General features: G+C 42.4%; 1 protein-coding gene across 5 annotated transcripts in view; it reads left to right on the forward strand.

The window, feature by feature from the left end:
- FBXO11 (F-box protein 11) overlaps window positions 1–21,406 on the forward strand; it is a 130,069-nt gene that overhangs the window by 104,457 nt on the left and 4,206 nt on the right. For all 5 annotated transcript variants that reach the window (XM_077485612.1, XM_077485610.1, XM_077485608.1 and 2 more), the window contains 6 exons: window positions 215–300; window positions 9,028–9,104; window positions 9,187–9,330; window positions 12,469–12,579; window positions 13,134–13,241; window positions 18,992–19,100. In XM_077485612.1, the coding sequence (XP_077341738.1) occupies window positions 215–300; window positions 9,028–9,104; window positions 9,187–9,330; window positions 12,469–12,579; window positions 13,134–13,241; window positions 18,992–19,100 (635 nt within the window). The remainder of the gene's footprint in view (window positions 1–214; window positions 301–9,027; window positions 9,105–9,186; window positions 9,331–12,468; window positions 12,580–13,133; window positions 13,242–18,991; window positions 19,101–21,406) is intronic.

The following is a 21,406-nucleotide window of genomic DNA, read 5'->3' on the forward strand; positions in this document are numbered from 1 at the left end:
GGAAATCTTGTGATCGTACCCGCATTCGATGCCCAAAGACTTCTGTGATCAATGACCTAGATATCCCAGGAATCAATGATGTACTAGCTTAAGTGGCTGCGACCAGAAATAGCAGGGAAGACTACTGGTTTTTGTATTCCAGATGCATGTAAACAGAATGTACGGCCAGTCAAATACTGTCTGCATTTGTAACAAAATACAAATTTTCTCTTAGGTCGGTGTATACTTCTATGACAACGGACATGGAGTACTAGAAGACAATGACATCTATAATCATATGTATTCTGGGGTTCAAATACGGTAAGCAATTTCCTGTATAGGTAGAAATTCCTACCTGCTTTTTTTCACCATAAAATGTTATGATGCTAGCAGGTGCTGAACTCGCAAACAATTACTCGGAATATTGACGTCTGACGACATTCCAGGCAAATATGCTGCTTTACCCTCACTTTTTTCCCCACAATGTGTCTAGCTATGTTTTGAACTTTGCTCCATCCATAAAGAAATCTACTTGCAAAGAATAAAGTAGATGCTAAAATGACCCTCTGCCAAATGCTGCTCTAGTGAATTGAATTTGTCACCTGAAATCCCTTCCGAAACTTCCTGGTCTCCATTTTCTCCTGCTGATCCCTATGTGCAGGTACTGTATCCCGTAGTGATCAGAAGGGGGAACCGCTGAATGCAGTAGATGACCAGGAGATTAACGCTTGGTTTGTGAAGGAATTTTTAGAGGACTTCTCTCCCAGAATTGTTCTTTCTGGAGAGACTTCATGTGGTTTAACTTTGGGAGAGTAGCATTTGACAGCATGGGCAGCGGGGGAGGTAAGTGTTTACATTATGCCTTGCAGCACATCTATTCACTGTATTAGTTTAGGGGCTGAGTCACTTTTTAAAGCAAACCTGATAATGGCTTTTATTGACAAAGTGATTATATATAGAACCTACCCCAGTACTTTCCTGCCCCCTTGGAGCAGTCATTCAGATATTCATCCACTCAGTAGTGATGCTGATGTGTGCACTATGCTGACTGGGCCGCTGAGTGGAACATTGTTGGTCAACCATTCCCCTCTCAGTTCCCTGGCATGCTTTAGAGAACATCGTTTTTAAATGAACAGCAGGGAAAGTAGCAGAAGAGCTTATTGTATTTTAGAGTCTGGGGCAGGAAAAATCAGTTGGAAGGAAGTCTGTCTGACAACCCAGCAATAGACACAGAAGGATGTCCTGGATCAAAGACTGTCAATGAGATGACAACAGTGTGTTTTTGCAATCTCCTAACAGTGGATTTGTGGTGTTTGAACATTGTTGGCATGGAGCATTGATACACATTGCAAATATGGCAGTCGTTTTACAAGCTTATGTTTCCCTTCAGGTTCCCTTTAAGCACTGAGTGGGACACCATGCCTCTCATATCTGACTGAATGACAGGACAATACTACTTAAAGCAGCACTTTGGTCACTGCAAAACAGCATCCCCAACATTCTTATAGTTAATATAATTTTAGAAAAGTGTTCTGCAAGAGTTCTTACTCTTTACCAATTCCTCTATTTTATATGTTGCAGTAACTACTAGAGTTCGACCTAAAAACTAAGATGTCCATTGATATGTCTAATGTCTAATGTTACATGTGCTGTGCAAGAGGAGAGTATATGTGTAGGCAATTAGCAACTTCTACTAAATAAAAAGGCTATAGGCTAATTTTGTTGAGAAAATCATGGGAGCGTCTTTTATAGTCATTACGAATGGGGTTCTGCAGCCACCTCCAGGTGATTGGACACTGGCAAAAAACAAGCCAGGAAGTACCCCCCCCCCCCCCCCCCCGGGCTTCCCTGTTAGTCAAGGCCTTCCCCAATAGGATTGGACCCCCTATTTGGTCCTGCAGTAGACTGGTATGGTCCATGGGGTAGTCTCTGCTGGCACCTTTGTCTGGTGACTCCTCCCTAGTAACACCAGGAGAGACTCCCCACTGATGCAGTGCATTCATAAAATATTAAGACCCCCCTTCACTTTTTTCAATTTTTTTATGTTGCAGCCTGATACAGTTGTTTAAATTCTTTTTTTTTTCCTCCTCCTTAATCTATATTCTGTAACCAATAATGATAAAGTGAATACAGAATTTTAGAAATGTTTGCAAATGTGTATAAAAAAAAAAAAAAGCTGAAATGTAACATTGTCATAAGTTTGCAGGCCCATTGCACCAACAGTTGAAATTTACCTCAATGGCTTCCCTTTCTCTATTTACTGGTGCTGAGACATTTCTACACCTTCATTGGAGTCTACCTCTGGCAAATTAAATTTTATTGGACCTGATTTGGAAAGGAACACGCCTCTCTATAAAAGGCCTCACAGCAGAAAACTGAAACTGCCTGCATAACTCAGACGGGATTATTGCAAGGCGCAGATCTGGGGAAAGCTAAAAAAATAAATAAATATATATATATATATATATATATCTGCACTTAAGGGTTCCAAGAGCAGAGCAGCCTACATAATTCTCAAATGTTCCAAATACAGAAGTTTGGCACAACCAGGACTCTTCGACGCGCTGGTCACCTGACCAAACTGAGCAGTAGGGGGTGAAGGGTCTTCGTAAGAGGTGACCAAGAACCTGATGGTCAGTCTGACTGTGCTCCAGAGATCCTGTGTGGAGATGGGACAAAGTTTCAAATGGACAACCACCACTGCAGCCCTCTACCGATCTGAGCTTTATGGCAGAGTGGCTAGACGGAAGCCTCTCTTCAGTGCAAAACGTATAAAAGCCTGCTTGGAATTTGCAAAAAAGCACCTGAAGATCTCTGACTGAGGAACAAGATTCTCTGGTCTGATAAAACAACAACTGTTTATCCTTGTTTCTAAATGTTATGTCTGGAGGAAACCAGGCACCACTCATCACCTGCCCAATGCCATCCCTACAGTAAAGAATGGTGGTGGTAGCATCATGCTATGGCGTTTTCTTTTTAGCAGCAAGGACTGGGAGAATGGTTAGGGCTGAGGGAAAACTGAATGGAACAAAGTACAGCGATATCAATGAAAACCTTCTCCACAGTGCTCAAGACCTCCAAGGGACAAAGGTTCACCTTCCAACATGACAATGATCCTAAGCACACAGCTAAGACAACACAGGAGTAGCTTGGGGACAACACTGTGAATGTCCCTGAGGGGCCCAGACTAGAACCTTATTGAACATCTCTGGAAACACCTGAAAATGGTTGTCTGACTGTCCCCATCCAACCTGACTAAGCTTGAGAAGATTTGCAAAGTAGAATGGCATAAATTTCCCCCAATCCAGGTGCGCAAAGATTGTAGCGTCATACCCAAAATGTCTTGAGGCTGTAATTGCTGGCAAATGTGCTTCAACAAAGTACCGAGTGAAGGGTCTGATTACTTAAGTACATATGGCATTTCAGTTTTTTTTTTCTTTTTAATAAATTCAGACATTTCTAAAATTGTTTTCACTTTGTCGTTATGGAGTAATGAGTGTAGGTTAATGAGAAAAGCATGAATGTAAAGAAAAGTGAAGACCGTCTGAATACATTGATTATGATTACCCTATTATACAAATTCTCTCAACGCGTTCCCAGTTTACCGCTCCTGCAAATGCTAACCACTTCAGCTGGAAACATAAGATTTTCAGCAATTTCCCTTTGTACTGCCTCCATGAGCAGAATAAATACGAGTGACCAGTCACCCAAATTAATTTCCTTGAATCCTTCACCGCTGTTGGTATTGGCACACCATGAAGCTTCATAGCTGCTGCTTCGGAACTATGCTGTGACCATTATTAAAGGGCAGTAACTTTAATCCCCAAAAAAAGATCATCCTACATTTCTTCCATTGCTTCCACGTGAAGCACCTTCTGCTGGGCATTGAAATCCCATTCCACAGAGAATACAACATTCTCAAATGTGTGAAAGGGTCCTCTTTCCAGTCTCCTTATTATGGACAGAAGGGTAGTAGCTATACTAGAAACTCTCTGTATGTCTGTCTCGCGTGAACATACACTACTAATTTCCCCTGAAATTGGCGGTCTCAGGTCTACATCTGGCATCTCTGATAACGGGAGTGTATTGAAAGTCGTTTCCTTAGCCATCTCTCCTTTCAAAGAGTTATCAAATAACAAATGCCTCTGTCATCTACCAATCAGCTTGTTTGAGCCAGTTATTTTACATACCTTAATGTAACCTAAAACGGTTGATGTTCACAATTGTTCACTCTTTAGCATGATGAATTTCCTTATAGTTGCTATAAGATTGTGCCATTCACATGGGTACTAAACTACTTAATCACTTACCCATGTGGACAGAAGGAGTATATCGGAGCTCCACTTATCTTAACTCCGTACCCCCTTCTAACTGATTTACCCTGCAGTATAATCAGCTGTCTCTAGACACTGTACTAAAACCTATGGCTGGCAGATCACCATTTGTGCCCCCTCCAAGGCACAGACAGGGAAACTGATCTAATCCATAGGGTCTACACCAATGGGGCGTCTGTAATCTCATCCAGCTGAAACCTAGGTAGCCCTAGTATTTCCAAAGAAAATTTCTAAACTTTACCAAGAAGAGCACTTTTTATCCATCCCCAACTTCGTAGTTCAGGTTCAGTGCATTGGCACATCCCTATTTGTAATGGATATAAAGATGTTTCACCTAATGTACAATAAAGAAAATAGGATTTTTGATTTAACTGTAAAATCCTTTTTAGTACATCTCACTGTACACAGAGATCCTGCACCTCTTTCTTTGTGGTTCATGGCTTGCTACAAAAACTGAACCGGGAGGGGTTATGCCTAGGCGGGGGACTTCCTGTCTTGGTTTTTGCTAGTGTTCAGTCACCTTAAGGTGGCAGCATAACCCTATTCATAATCCATATAAAGACGCTCTGTACCCCATAATGTACACCAAGAAAAGGATTTTGCCATTAAACTAAAAATCCAATTTAGCTAGGGATAGGTTATGATGTGGAAAATAAGATGTAAAGCCCAACTCCAAGTATGAGCCTTATTTACATACTTACATTGGTCCAACAATATAATTTTTGCATATTTCATACCTGAGGGGCTGCTTTGGAAGCTGATAGCCAGGATCTACCAGATCGTGTGCAGACTGCTTCCTCTCTGCACACTGCACTGGGGACTATTCACTTGAAGCTGACACTGTTCATAGAATGCTTTGCTTTTATATTGAAAACAAGATGTTCTCTGATTTTGATGTTGCAGCCCCTTCTATAAAACACATTGCTAGTTACAGAGGAACCTTATAAAACCTATATTTAATACATTTTCAGTCGTCAGAGAGAGAGATTTGAAGTACCGTATTTATTGGCATATAACACGCACCCCAAGTTTAGGAGGGAAATTTAAGGAAAAAACTTACATTTAAATGCCCATCAATGCAGCCTTATCAGTGTCCATCTGAAGCCTTGTCAGTGTCATTTGCAGCCTTGTCATGCAGCCCTGTCCTCATTGCAGCCTTGTCATGCAGCCCTGTCCTCATTGCAGCCTTGTCATGCAGCCCTGTCCTCATTGCAGCCTTGTCATGCAGCCCTGTCCTCATTGCAGCCTTGTCATGCAGCCCTGTCCTCATTGCAGCCTTGTCATGCAGCCCTGTCCTCATTGCAGCCTTGTCATGCAGCCCTGTCCTCATTGCAGCCTTGTCATGCAGCCCTGTCCTCATTGCAGCCTTGTCATGCAGCCCTGTCCTCATTGCAGCCTTGTCATGCAGCCCTGTCCTCATTGCAGCCTTGTCATGCAGCCCTGTCCTCATTGCAGCCTTGTCATGCAGCCCTGTCCTCATTGCAGCCTTGTCATGCAGCCCTGTCCTCATTGCAGCCTTGTCATGCAGCCCTGTCCTCATTGCAGCCTTGTCATGCAGCCCTGTCCTCATTGCAGCCTTGTCATGCAGCCCTGTCCTCATTGCAGCCTTGTCATGCAGCCCTGTCCTCATTGCAGCCTTGTCATGCAGCCCTGTCCTCATTGCAGCCTTGTCATGCAGCCCTGTCCTCATTGCAGCCTTGTCATGCAGCCCTGTCCTCATTGCAGCCTTGTCATGCAGCCCTGTCCTCATTGCAGCCTTGTCATGCAGCCCTGTCCTCATTGCAGCCTTGTCATGCAGCCCTGTCCTCATTGCAGCCTTGTCATGCAGCCCTGTCCTCATTGCAGCCTTGTCATGCAGCCCTGTCCTCATTGCAGCCTTGTCATGCAGCCCTGTCCTCATTGCAGCCTTGTCATGCAGCCCTGTCCTCATTGCAGCCTTGTCATGCAGCCCTGTCCTCATTGCAGCCTTGTCATGCAGCCCTGTCCTCATTGCAGCCTTGTCATGCAGCCCTGTCCTCATTGCAGCCTTGTCATGCAGCCCTGTCCTCATTGCAGCCTTGTCATGCAGCCCTGTCCTCTTTGCAGCCTTGTCATGCAGCCCTGTCCTCTTTGCAGCCTTGTCATGCAGCCCTGTCCTCATTGCAGCCTTGGCATACAGCCCTGTCCTCATTGCAGCCTTGGCTTTTATATTTAAAAATGGCGCCGCTGAGCTGTTCTGTATCTCGGCGGCGCCCGGTAGTTCTCGGCCGTCCTCGGGGGGGCTTTTGGCCTCTCTTAGCCCTTCTCGGGGGCTTTCGGCGGCTTTTGGCCGCTCTCGGCGGTTTTCGGCAGCCGAGAAAGGCCGAAAGCCGCCCAGAAATCACAGAGGATCGGCGTTTAACACGCACCCGCGATTTTCCCCTGATTTTAAGGGGAAAAAAGTGCGTGTTATACGCCGATAAATACGGTAAGTGCTTTCTAACATTTTAGTGGCTTGTATGTCCTCTATATGAATGTTTGATCATATTTTATTTTTAATTCCAACTTGCATGTTTGCGGTTTCCAGCAAGCATATCTTTCATAAGAATAAGTGGAACAGCATCACTTTGCATCTATTTTACATGTGCCATATAAAAATTCCTCCCCTTTTAGAAAATGTGTTTGTAGTGCATCACAGATTCACTTATTGCCCGCTTGCACTGCCCATACACTAAATCTTTTTGTTTTAACTTTATTTGAAATGCACAAAGTGACACTTTATGTCACTGTACAGCAGCGCAGTGTGTTGCAGTGACATGTGATCCCTTCCTGTAAGTTGAAAATAAATGTAGCATGTCTGCATTTTATTGCAGCTCACTGCACTGCACCTCAATGATGTGTTGCAACGTTAACAGGACACACAGGAACCAAATGTTTTCTGTGTCCTATAGTGACCTTCTTTCATCCAGTGCGGTAAAATACACACCAATGCACTATATGTGAACAGGGCTATAAAGATTCATTCATCCAATGTGCATTGAAAATGGCTACTTTGTATCACTTTAGTTATACGTACATATGTTCGTAGTAAATAATTTCAGGCTTATTGTTATTGGTATGCTTTATACAGCTCTTGATGACCAATAAATATGTACTTTTATTCCATCAATGTCCACCTTGTCCATAGACCTCATTTAAAGTCCCAAACGTCTCACTTTATCATCTGAACCAGGGATGGAGGCACACCACATATGTGCCTCATTTAATCACTTCAGCCCCCGGAAGAATTTATCCCCTTCCTGCCCAGAGTACTTTTTGCGATTCCGCACTGCGCCGATTTAACTGATAATTGCACGGTCATGCAACATGGCACCCAAACAAAATTGACGTCCTTTTTTTTCCCCCCACAAATAGAGCTTCCTTTTGGTGGTATTTGATCACCCCCGTCGTTTTTATTTTTTGCGCTATAAACAAAAAAGAGCGATGCATTATTTTTTACTTTTTGCTATAGATAATATCCCCAAAAATTATATAAAATATATTTTTTTCCCTAAGTTTAAGCCGATACGTATTCTTCTACATATTTTTGGTAAAAAAATTTGCAATAAACGATTGGTTTGCGCAAAAGTTATAGCGTTTACAAAATAGGGGATAGTTTTTTATGGCATTTTTATAAAAAAAAAAAATTTAAATGGCGGCGATCAGCGTTTTTTTTTTTTTTTTTTTTTTTTTTTATCGTGACTGCGACATGGTGGACACATTGGATATTTTTGACACATTTTTGGGACCATTGTCATTTATACAGCAATCGGTGCTATACAAATGCACTGATTCCTGTGTAAATGACACTGGCAGTGAAGGGGTTAACCACTAGGTGACAGTGTAGGGGTTAAGCGTGTCCTAGGGGCATGTTGCTAACTGGGGGGCGTGGCTGTGTCTTGCACATCACTGATCTCTGTTCCAATCACAGGGAGCAGAGATCAGTGTCACTGTTGCTAGGCAGAACAGCTGCTTGTTTACTTTAGCATCTCCCCATTCTTCCTCTCTGTGAGGCGATCGCGGGTATCCCCGCGGCGATCGAGTCTGCGGGACCTGCGACCGGACTCGCGGACCTTCCTGGACACACGCGCCCCTGCCAACTCTTAAAATGCAACGTATAGGTACATGATTTTGCCTGTATGTGCCCTTCTGCCGATGTATATCGGCATGAGGCGGTCGGGAAGTGGTTAAAGTCCCAAAACTCCCTCCACCCTTATTGTGGGTATTGAGGTTGTACCGGTATTGGTGCTGATACTAAGTATTTGCACGTGCATCGGTACTTGTGCAAATGCCCCAAAACCGATGTCTTCCGGCTCAGTACTTTAAAAAAAAATATATATATATATGGTATTGGTGCAACCCTAGTGGGTATAGACATGCTGCACATCTAAAGGTATGAATGGATGCTTTCTTTGATAAAGCTCTGTAGGCAGAAACATGTTATCAGTTAATAGAAGGCAGTTTCAGCTGGCAGAAGTATTGATTACAATATGGCTCTCAACACACAACCGGAGCAAAGAGAAAAGGGTGTATCTGCAAACCTCCTTAAGTTGTCTGGCTGGAACTGGTGGAGCTGACTAAGATCTGTTTTATAAATTTGCAGGGCATGACATTAATTCAGGTAACACTGAAACATGAATACATTTTATATAAATTGCCTGCCTTAAAATATTTTGTATGTATTGTATTTATTAAATGTTTAATTGTTTTCATCTAGGACTGGAAGCAATCCTAAAATTAGACGGAACAAAATCTGGGGAGGCCAGAACGGTGGTATCCTCGTGTATAATTCTGGTAAGTAATTTGTGTAAAAACTGCTTATTTTCCTGAATATTCACTTTCATGTACTAATAATGCTGGGATACTCTCTGTACAGGGCTTGGCTTCATTGAAGACAATGAGATTTTTGACAATGCAATGGCTGGTGTTTGGATAAAAACAGACAGCAACCCGACGTTAAGAAGAAATAAAATCCATGATGGGAGGGATGGAGGGATCTGTATATTTAATGGAGGCAGGGGTAAGTTGTTTTACCTTCTTTGAAATGCATGATGTTAAAAATCTCTCCCACGCCAGTTGTCAAAGGCAGTGCTCAATGTTCTGACAGTAGGGTTCTTATGGCATGCTCCTGCTGATGTATAGTGTAGGCATTCACTTAAATTTTAACCTAGGCAACAGTGTTGGAACATAAACAAAAAGGTAAGTGTAGTTTTATTAATCAATAGAATAAAACTATGTATGCCCTTCCACTACAAGGACCAAGAAGGGGCCAGCATGTGTAATAATCCAAGTGCACATCATTCCTCAGTCAAAGCTGGAAGGGTATAGCTGAGTTTGCCAGGGAACTTTGCTATACTAGCTCTGTTCCTTTTGAGGTTCCCACCCAGCCATGACTTGGGGGTGATGTTCACTTGGATTGATTATTATACCTGCTGTCCTTTGTGATCCTTGGAAGTAAGTGCATAAATGGTTTCATTCTGTTGATAATAAAGCTACATTGGAGGTGCCCTCTCCTTTGTTTGCAAGTTTCTCACGACCCTAGAAGGTGACTTGAGAAAAGGCGCTGCAACCATAATCAAGTGACTATATATACAGTATCTGCTTTCCATCTAGACATGCACACAGTTTTAAAGCAGAGTTGCGCTGAAAATGATTTTTTTTTTTTGTCAGCGGCTACAAAAAGTGTAGCTGCTGACTTCTAATAATCAGATATTCACCTGTCCCACGGTCCAGCGATTTTGGCGTATGAAGCTCCACTCTCCTCTCCACGGTGCTGGCATTCTTACTGTGGACGCCCGGCTGTGAAGCCACAGCCAGGCAAACACTGCGCACACACCCCCTTCCCAAAAAAAATGACATGCCAAATGGCATGTCAGGGGGTCACTGTCACTTAAAGCAGAAGTTCCATTTTTGGGTGGAACTCCGCTTTAAGGGTATACATTTATTCTCCATTTTTGCCTTTGTCTTTTGTACGTTTTGTTAGGACATGAAAATCATTGGACACTCACCCTTAATGTTACAGGAGGGAAAACTAAAATCATCTGATGGTCTTTGCGGACAACTAGCCAGAAAGCATCTCGGATTCCTGAATAATAGACTTATTCAGGGGCTACAAGCCAGAATTCTGATCTCTGCCCTCTCCTAGGTTGATGCTATCCAACCTGCCTGTGTCCTTGCACAGATTGCAGACTCTCACACGGCTGTTGTAGATCTTGAGCCAAGGAATTATTTCCGTTATTCCAATGGAACAAAGGTTTCGAGCCTTTTCTCCAACCTTTTCACTGTTCCAAAAGAGGGTGTATTTGCTTCATCTTAAATGGGAAGGTTTTAAATATTTTCATTGGAGTTCGGAAATTTCATATGGCATGCTTCAGGTCTGTCAGTCTTCTTTTATCAGGGAGAATTTATAGCCTCTGTGGACATCAAGAAGGTGTAATTTCATGTCGTCCTCTTCCAGCACATCAACACTACCACAACACTTACCGGATTTAGCTTCTATTTTGTTCTGTCTTCAGCACCACAAATGTTCATCAAAATGTATTCTTATAGGATAATCTCCTGAGTGAACAGTCAAAGCAGATGCCAACAATGTGATGCAGACAGTTCAGTCTTTAACTGCTTCCCACTCAGTCCCGTTCGGGCAGGAATCCTATTATTCTGGGAGGACATAATTTGATGTCCTCCCGAAAACGCACCTCGCACAGCCCCTCCAAGACGCGCTTTGGCACAATCTGTCACCCGCCTCTCCTCAAGGCCTGGTCTACTGCCATTCTTCATGGTTGCTGCCTTCAATGGTGTGGTTGTTTGAGGCCCAGTTCTAGGACACAGGATTCCCTCCGATTTGGTAATTCCCACACTCTTGAAGGATAGTAAAGCTTCCATTTGTAATGTGTAACGTCCTCATCCTGGAAGGCTTTGCTTTACTTGGTGTGGGGAAAGAAGAAATCGCCCCCATCCTAAACTTTCTGGAAACGGGTAAGTCTCAGTATTTGGCCCTGAGTACTATCGTAGGACAGACCATTTATTCCAAAGACCACTAGCCTCCCATTTACTGGTCAAGACATATCTACAAGGTGTGTCTCATGTGGTCACTCCTGTACAACCACCTGTGATTCTTTGGGATCTGAACCTGGTTCTGTGGCTCCTTACAAACAGTTTTTTGCACTTATTAGGGATATTTCCCTTTCCACTCACACACAAAGCTGCTTTACTTTTTGCCATCACCTGTAAAGAACCTCCTTGGTTTTACACAAGAACAAAGTGGTACTGACGCGCAGAGTCTTCTCCCCTTCATAAGGGGATTTTGAGTCAACCTTTTACCTCAAGCAGGACATTGATCTTCCATCTCTCTGTCTGGCCCTATTAAATCGGAAGGAAATTTCCCTTCGTTGTTCCGAATGTAGTTTGCGCTGTGATATTTTATTCCTGATCTCCTTTTGAGGGACCACTCACACCATTGTATTGCAGTAAAAACAGTTACCTTGGAGTTAATTGTAAATAGCATCCCAACACTCCTGGGTTGATCTTAGATCAGTTGTGATGCATTGAGCAGCCTATTCTAATCATTGGGCTTCCTTAACACAACACGTGTTGGCACATTGTAACTTATCGCCCTGGTGTAAATGGGCCCTTAAATCATATTTTTTTATTGTATTTTTTTTGCTTGGTACTGTTGGAGATCTATTGATGTATGGAACCTCCATGCAAACAAAGGACCCCAGAAATGACCACCTTAACCTGCTTGTCATATTCCTCCCCTACACTACATTTACATAATCTTAGCAGAAGTTCTGTGTGAAAAAGGGAATTGAGTTAAATCAACGCATATTTAATTTTAAAAAATCTGTAAGTGCAAGACACTGCAAACTGAGTATTTTGGAATGTGATTTGAGGTATTTTAAAGTAACTGCTGAATTTATAATTTAATGTATTGTCCTTATTTCTCCACTGCTTACCTGCTGCTTTCTCTAGAATCTTTCTTTTATATTGTAGTTTCTGCTTGCAGATTACATTCAGTAAACGCTACAGTAAAAACACAGCCACCAATGTATAGTAATATATTATGAATGAAGTAATTCCGTTCATTTTCCTGCAGTGCTGTCATCATGTCAGTCAGGAGAAGACTACATGTGCTTTTCTAACAATTCCTCTCTGATAGGGTTGCTGGAAGAGAATGACATCTTCAGAAACGCTCAAGCTGGAGTTCTCATCAGCACCAACAGTCACCCGGTCTTAAGGAAAAACAGAATATTTGACGGATTTGCTGCAGGTTGGTGATTTGTGCTTTGTTTTAGGGAGAATAGTGCTGATGTGATTGGATTTGGTTTCACCTTCGCACTCCAGAATTGCATTTGTGTTGCAGATATGCAGACACATTGATGTTATATCAGGCCAGGCAACACCTTCATTTTGGATGGACTGCCAGTGTACCCCAGTGTTGCCCAACCACACCTAACCCTTTGTAATGAAACAAATGATATTGCTTTATAGCGCATTGCAACACCTAAGTGTGTGTGCACTTCAGTCCGCTCTCTGTTGAAAACAGGTCACAAGAGTGCAAAACTAATTGCATTCCTGTGATCCATAGCAGAAGTATAGCCAAATGAGCTTTGGCTATACTTCTCCTTTTAATAAGGACGTGAGAAGAGGGGGTTGAACAACTTGTACAGGCAAGATTTGGATCCAAATACAACTGTCAATAATTCTGGTTTTGCTGATTTTTGTTTTGTTATGCTTGGTTTAAATTGTACAGGTTTGTGACATTCACATTAAGAAAATGTTTTGCTTGAAATGTATCTGAAATATGTTTTTGTTTGCTTTAAGGAATTGAAATAACAAACCATGCTACTGCGACCCTTGAAGGCAATCAGATATTTAACAACCGCTTCGGAGGGCTATTCTTGGCATCTGGTGTAAATGTTACTATGAAAGGTATTTTCTACCTCACATATTCCAGATATGTGCCTGCTATCCCATGAACTGTGAGGTTTGGTTGAGTCACACACACAGACTTCCTCTTGGCTGCTGAGACTTTCATCAATGAGATCCTCACCAATAGACCTTACTAACCTTTTAGATTCTCTTATTTCACTAGTTTGAGAACATTTCTGACTGTTCCTCTTTTTGCAGTCAGTATATTTTAAAGTACGTTAAAAAAAGGAGGGAGTAGTGTTCTCATTTATAACTGTCCAGTAAGTGTAAATTCAAGATCAATCACCGCGCTAACAAAAATAAAGCAGCTAACATAAATTGTATGGTGACAATAAAAAGCATAAAGGTTAAGTAAATGCAGCGCTAGAAGCATCAAATTATTAGAGTCCATATTGTTAAAACCGAGTCATTGTTCAGGGAAAACACTGGAACCACCCATGGTGCAGACAGAGATACAATAAGGTGAACATGAAATTATCCTCCACCGAACATCAACACACCGGGCCTCTTACCAAAGAAAAAAACAGGCATATCAAAAGTTGCAATTCGTCACGGATAGCAGATAATTCCAACCACAAAGATGGCCACAGTCGGTACATTACAGTGTTGTGATGTCAGAGCTCCACCCTAATCAGCGGTTCATCCAATGGGAATGTCGTCAGGGGTGTGGTCAGAGCTCTTTATATCCTCTATATAATAGGGAGGGCAGAATAAAAATGCCCCTTCCCCCTGCACTCCAAGCCTCTCTCTCATCCACAGGAAGCGGAACCTCGTCATAATCGGATGTTTACACCAGTTTAGATTTACATAGTTAAAGCACACCCACGGCGGCCATGTTATGGGAGACCAGATAAGAAATATATGAAATATACTAATCCGGTTTCTGAAGGGCTGATAGGGGAAAAAGAACGGGGCCAAGTTGGAAACAAAAGTAATAGATAAAAAAGTAATCAAAACACCCACAAATTCAAAAGCTGTTTGCTAATTTCAGCAATTATCAAAGGCAGGCTATGAGATAAAAGCAATGCTGCTATCTAGTGGTTGTAAACGGTACAGAAAATGCAAATGTATAAAAATGACATGGGGAGAACCTAACCAAAAAAAAAATATTATTACAAATATTTAAAAAAAAAGAATAATCTAGGGATTCAGCTATTGTTTAAGCCATTAACTAGGGATTCACCGAAATTTCGGCTGTCAAAACATATCGGCCAATAATTGGCTTTTTGGCAATTTGCTGAAAGAGAAAAACGGCTGATAATGGGGCGCCCCTGGTGCCGCCCCTCATGGGGGTTTCCTATAGCACAGGAGAGCCGCCTCCGCTGCCTGGTTCATTAGAGTGCCGGGAACATCACAGCTTTAATTTCAAAAGCTGTGTGTTCCCCCGCCACACGCAGTTTCGGTGTCAGTCATTTTTGGTATCGGTTTTCGGCCTGGTGTATTTTTCGTTATCGGTTTTGGCACCAAAAAACCCATTCGGTGCACCCTTGGCATTAACATTCCATTCTATGTTTAAGCCAAATGGTCTATAAGATTTTATACACAAAATTTACCAGGTCTCCATCTTAGATCAAAGATGGAGACCTGGTGGATTTTTTGGCCGCTATGGGTGTGTTTTAACCATGCAAGTCTAAAGTGTGGTGTAAACATCCGTTGTCGGTTTCACTTCCTGTGGATGAGAGAGAGGCTTGGAGTGCAGGGGAAGGGGCGTTCTTATTCCGCCCTCCCTCCTATATAAAGAGGATATGAAGAGCTCTGACCATGTCCCTGACTATGTTCCTATTGGACAAAATGCCACGTAGGGTGGAGCTCTGACATCACAACACTGTAACGTCCGACTGTGGCCATCTTTGTGGTTGGAAACATCTGCTATCCATGACGAACTGCAACTTTTCATATGCCTGTTTTTATTTCTCAAAATGTGAATATCCTGACTTTTTATAAGACATACATTTACCTTAGTTTTAAATACTATACTGTGAGGAGTTGCTTTCTTGTATCCTGTGCATGTACCGCTGAATTACCATTGAGTGGTACTACAAGATCCAGCCTTCTATGATCCAATTGAAGTGGTTCCGTGACTCTGTGGATATATCATACATGTTTTACCACCTGTAATTCAGGCATCCATTTTCTTTGGTAAGAGACCCAGTGTGTTGATGTTCGGTGGAGGATAATCTCATGTTCACCCTATTGCATCTCTGCACCGTGGGTGGTTCCAGTATTTCCCCTGAACAAAGTCTCTGTTTTAACACTATGGACTCTTATTTTATAATTTGATGCTTCTAGCACTGCATATACTTAACCTTTTTTGTCCCGTAAGAGTTACTACCTGGAAAATGATAGAACTATGGAGGCTTGTCATTCCTTACATGCTGTTTAACCACTTTAATACCGCTGAAAGATGGCTACAGTGCGACTTCCTAGAAAGCACCTCTCGCGTGCTCCCTGGGGCTCACTCTTTGATTGCTGTGTCCTTCGGACAGAGCTGATCACAGATTGAGCGAAAGGGCCAATCACAGTGGCCCTTTACCATGTAATCAGCTGTGTCCAATCACAGCTGATGACATGTAAACAGATTTGCCGGTTATGGTCAGTCTTTTCCCCCCACATGCTGCGTCTGTGTGAGGAAAGGATTGCCAATAAGTGCCAAGTCTGTCATTAGATTGTTTAGTTTGATCATCAGTGCTCTGTCAATGTAGCCTCATCATTCCCGTCAGTGCAGCCTTATCAGTAAAGAGTAAAAATGACTACTTTGCAAAATGTTATAAAAAAACTTCAGAATGTTTTTGGTCCTTTTTCATTTACCAAAATTTAAAAAAAAACAGTGGTGATTAAATAACACCAAAAGAAAGCTCTATTTGTGTGAAAAAATACAAATTTCATATGGGTACAGGGTTGCCTGACCGCACAATTGTCATTTAAAATGTGACGGCGCTGAAAGCTGAAAATTGGCCTGGGCGTCCGGTATAGAAGTGATTAAAGCGCTTGCATGGCTCTTGGCTGTGATGGGTTTAGACCTAAACAAGTATACAGGAGGGGGAAGTCAAAGCTCTTGCAAACTTTTCCAGGTTCAGTGATTTAGAAAGAATGGAAGCCAGTGTGGTGCAGCCAGGCAACCAACGTTTTCAAAGGATGTCTCTGTTTTTGTCATTTAAAAGATTCCTTGAAGCCCCTTGATTTCAGCTTTTTGACTTCCTGATTGCCATAAGAATTTCCTCTTTGTCCTTTTATACCGAAGTTCTAGTTCTGGATTGGCCCTTTTGAAGCCTGTAACGGGGTTCATTCACTAACAGACTCTATCAGTTTTTTATTTGATTGCATATTGGTGATGGAAATGTTTGGATCTTTAACTATTTGACCACTTAAGAACCAGGCCTCTCTTCATTGCAATACTTTGTCACAGTGTTTTTTAAATTAAGTAAGACAACGGTAAAGTTAGCACAATTTTTTTCTATATTGTGAAAGATAATGTTACACCGAGTAAATTTTATACCCAACATGTCCTCCTGCGACAAACATGGGCACTTAAAGCGGGAGTACGCCGGGAGTTCCGCCGTTTTTTTTTTTTTTGTTTTTTTTTAAAGCCAGCAGCTACAAATACTGCAGCTGCTGACTTTTAAAATAAGGACCTTTACCCGCCCAGCGCGCCCGCGATGTCGGCACCCGAAGCCGATCTCTCGATCGTCTCTCGGGTGCTGCCGCCGCCATCTTGGGTATGGGAATCAGGAAGTGGAGCCTTGCGGCTTCATTTCCCAGTTCCCTACTGCACATGCGTGAGTCGCGCTGCGCAATAAGCATGGACCCGCTGCCTCTGGGATCTGTGTTTCCCAGCAGGCAGCGGGGGACTTTCGGAAAGGGGCGTAACCTACGCCCCTTTCCGCAGAGAGCTATCCCGGAAGTGGGTGCAGATACCTGTACTGTACAGGTACCTGCACCCCCCTCCCCCCTGAAAGGTGCCAATTGTGGCGCCGGAGGGGGGGAGGATTCCAATGAGCGGAAGGTCCACTTTAGGGTGGACCTCCGCTTTAAATATCTCCATTGGCGACGTTTAAAAATGTTTACATGTTACCAGTTTTGAGTTACAGAGGAGGTCTAGTGATATAATTATTGCTCTCGCTCTAACGATTGCGGTGATGCCTCACATGTGTGGTTTGAACACTGTTTTCATATGTGGGCATGACTTGCGTATGCTTCTGCACAAGAGCTCGGTGGGACGGGGCTCTTTTAAAAAGAATTAAAACAAAATACAAATTTTGGGTCACTTCTATTCCTATTACAAGCAACATCCCTTGTAATAGAAAAAAAAGCATGACAGGACCTCTTTAAATGTGAGATCTGGGGTCAAAGCGACTTCGATAAGCGGTAGAGACGACCGGAGTGTGGCGGGAGGGGGTGATCTCATGGCGACTGCGCCACAGAGACCACTTTTACAGAGAAACACACGTCTTTCCTGCAAATACCGGGGCTATGGCAGCTAGCTGCTACCATAACAACGTTATTTAATGTCAAAGTACCGACGTACAGGTACGGCGATTTGCGTGAAGTGGTTGACATATATTATCACTTTTGGAGCTTGCTGACTCTGTACATATACAGCGGCAAGGCTGCCCGCTTGTGACCGCTGTGCAAATACGGTGTGACAAAGTATAGCAACAACCGCCATTTTATTCTCTAGGGTGTTTGGAAAAAATGGATAATGTTTGGGGGTTTTAAGTAATTTTTCTAGCAAAAAAAAAAAATATTTTCAGCAGATCCTGTTCACACCATTGTGTAGCACAGTGCATGGTTTTAACCACTTAAGAAGCGAGCCTCTTTCTGAGATTTGTTGTTTACGAGTTAAAAACTTTTTTATTTCCATGTCTGCATGGACACTGTAGGCATCCTTTCTGGCTTCAGAAGCCTAGTAACCGGGTAGTGTAAACAAATGGCAAACCACCCCAACCTATAACTGGGTTTTGCAGCAAGGAACACATGGAAGGGCGATGCATGTAAAAAAAAAAATTCCAAGCTCACTTACCAGCCTGTAACAAACTGAATTGACCCTGTGTAACTGTTCACATTAAAACCAAGGGCTTTAGTTTGCACACATTTACGAACATATGCATAACCTGCCACGGCCACTTCACAGCACCCCAGTTTACTGCAGTCCTAAATCAAATTTTTGGAGCGTTTCCTGAGTTGGAGCACATATATAATAATATATAAAGGGTTGGTATGCCTGAAGGAAGCCCATCCCCCATAAAGGTATAGGGAAACGCTGGACACCCAGCAATAACACAATGGCAGTAAAGGTAATCCAGTATGTCCCCGCACCAATTCACCAACGGTACCAATGGCAACCACCCCAACCTATAACTGGCCTTTGTAGCAAGGAGCACATGAAAGGGCAACGCATGTCAAAAAATAACAAATACTTGGATGCCGAGATGTGGCCCATTCATATACTTGCAAATATGTGCAAACACAACCCCTTGTTTTTAATGTAACTGTCTTTTGCTGGCTGGTAAGTGAGCTGGGATTTTTTTTCCTCTCAGACACAGCAGTATCATAGGAAATCTGTTGTGAAAATTTATAGTACTGCTGCATTTTTGTAATATCTGACAGATGCTTAAGTTTGTGTGTTGCCTTTTGGTGATCAGCTACATTTTTTTTTTTTTTTTTTCCCCTCTTAAAAAAAAAAAATGTCTTGGATGGCTGAACATGGATTTTTCTAGTTTAATTAATTGTATTTCACAACATTCTTTCAGATAACAAAATAATGAACAATCAAGATGCTATAGAAAAAGCAGTCACTAGAGGCCAGTGTCTTTACAAGATTTCAAGTTATACCAGCTACCCAATGCACGATTTCTACAGGTAAATCTTGCCATTCCCAGACCCTGTAATGGAACAAGAACTCAATCAATGAGAGGTTTCCCACACTTTGGGCAGTGTGAAAGTGATGGGTCACTGCAGGCTGAGCCAATACAGCTTACAGTGAGGGGAAAATGTATTTGACCCTCTGCTTATTTTGTACGTTTGCCCACTGACAAATGATCAGTCTATAATTTTAATGGTAGGGTGATTTTAACAGTGAGACAGAATAACAACAAAAATATCCAGAAAAATGGATTTCAAAAAAGTTATGAATTGATTTGCTTTTTAAAGAGTGAAATAAGTATTTAACCCCTTCCCAAAACATGACCTAGTACTTGGTGGCAAAACCCTTGTTGGCAATCGGAGGTCAGATGTTTTTTGTAGTTGGCCACCAGGTTTGCACACATCTCGGGAGGGATTTTTGCCCACTCCTCTTTGCAGATCCTCTCCAATCATTAAGGTTTTGAGGCTGACGTTTGGTAACTCGAACCTTCAGCTCCCGCCACATATTTTTTTATGGGATTTAGGTCTGGAGACTGGCTAGGGCAGTGGTTCTCAACCCTGTCCTCAAGTACACCCAACAAGGTCATGTTTTGGCAATTTCTCTTAGATAAAATAGCTGTCCAAAATACCAAGCCATTGACTCTTATTTAAAGCACATGTGCAAGATAAAGGAAAACCTGCAAACATGGCCTGTTGGGGGTTTTTGAGGACCACTGGGTTAGGCCGCTCCAGGACCTTAATGTGCTTCTTCTTGAGCCGCTCCTTTGTTTCATAGACTGTGTGTGTTTTGGGTCATTGTCATGCTGGCAGACCCATCCACGACCCATTTTCAATGCCCTGGCTGAGGGAAGGAGGTTCTCACCCAAGAATTGATGGTGCATTGGCCCGTTCATCGTCCCTTTGATGCGGTGAGGTTGTCCTGTCCCAAAGCATAATGTTTCCATGTTTAATGGTGGTGATGGTGTTGTTGTGGTCTTAGGCAGCATTGCTCCTCCTCCAAACGAAGAGTTGAGTTGATTCCAAAGAGCTTTATTTTGGTCTCATCTGACCACAACACTTTCACCCAGTTCTCCTCTAAATCCTTCAGATGTTCATTAGCAATCTTTAGACGGGCCTGTACGGGCTGCAGGATTTCAGTCCTTCACGGGTAGTGTGTTAACAATTGTTTTCTTAGTAACTATAGTCCCAGCTGCTAGAGATCACTGACAAGATTCTTCCGTGTAGTTCTGGGCTGATTCCTCACCGTTCTCATGATCATTGAAACTCAACGAGGTGAGATCATGCATGGAGCCCCAGACCGAGGGAGTGTTTCTTCCATTTGCGAATAATCGCACCAACTGTTGTCACCCTCTCACCAAGCTGCTTGGCAATGGTCTTGTAGCCCATTCCAGCCTTGTGTAGGTCTACAATCTTGTCCCTGACATCCACAGATAGCTCTTTGGTCTTGGCCATGGTGAAGAGATTGGAATCTGATTGCTTCTGTGGACAGGTGTCTTTTATATAGGTAACAAGCTGAGATTAGGAGCACTCCTGTAAAGAGTGCTCCTAATCTCAGCTTGTTACCTGTATAGAAGACATCTGAGAGGCAGAAATCTTGCTGATTTGATAGGGGATCAAATACTTTTTTTACTCATTAAAATGTTAATCAATTTATAACTTTTTTTTTTTTTTTTTTTAAATGCGTTTGTTCTGGATTATTTTTTTTTTGTGGTTCTGTCTCTCACTGTTAATATAAGCAAACCCATTAAAACTATAGACTGATCATTTCTTTGTCAGTGTGCAAACGTACAAAATCAGTGGGGGATCAAATACTTTTTTCCCCTCACTGTATAAGGGCTTAGATGCAACATGCTCTCTTCCATAAAGGAAAAAGCATCAACATCACGTCCATGTTTAATTGAGATTCATCGCCTGCTGCAAGAAATGTTTCATTCAGCTCTATGGTGAAGAGAACATGTCTGAGCTCTTGTATAGCTGCTTGCCAAAGTACAATCCCATCACTGTTCTGCATTAAGGTAAATGGAGATTGCTTTGTAGCCAATGACTGGAAACATACCAGTACAGATGTAGAGAGGTGTGTGTGTGTGTGTGTGTGTGTGTGTGTGTGTGTAAAGCCCTTCATTTGGGCACTAGGTTTAAAGGATAGGTTCACTTTAAAAATAAATTGCTAATTTTTTTTGTAGGTTAAAAAGAAAAAAAAAAAAAGTACATTTTATTTGTTGCACGAGCCTATTAAGCATTGCACCAGCAATCGGCAAATCACTGATGCCATGCAGGTCTCCTGCACACTGTCAGGGTATCGG

Source organism: Lithobates pipiens, unplaced genomic scaffold (genome assembly GCF_037356315.1).
Source record: "Lithobates pipiens isolate NorthernLeopardFrog02 unplaced genomic scaffold, aLitPip1_a1.2 Scaffold_18, whole genome shotgun sequence".
In the NCBI taxonomy this organism is placed as follows: domain Eukaryota; kingdom Metazoa; phylum Chordata; class Amphibia; order Anura; family Ranidae; genus Lithobates; species Lithobates pipiens.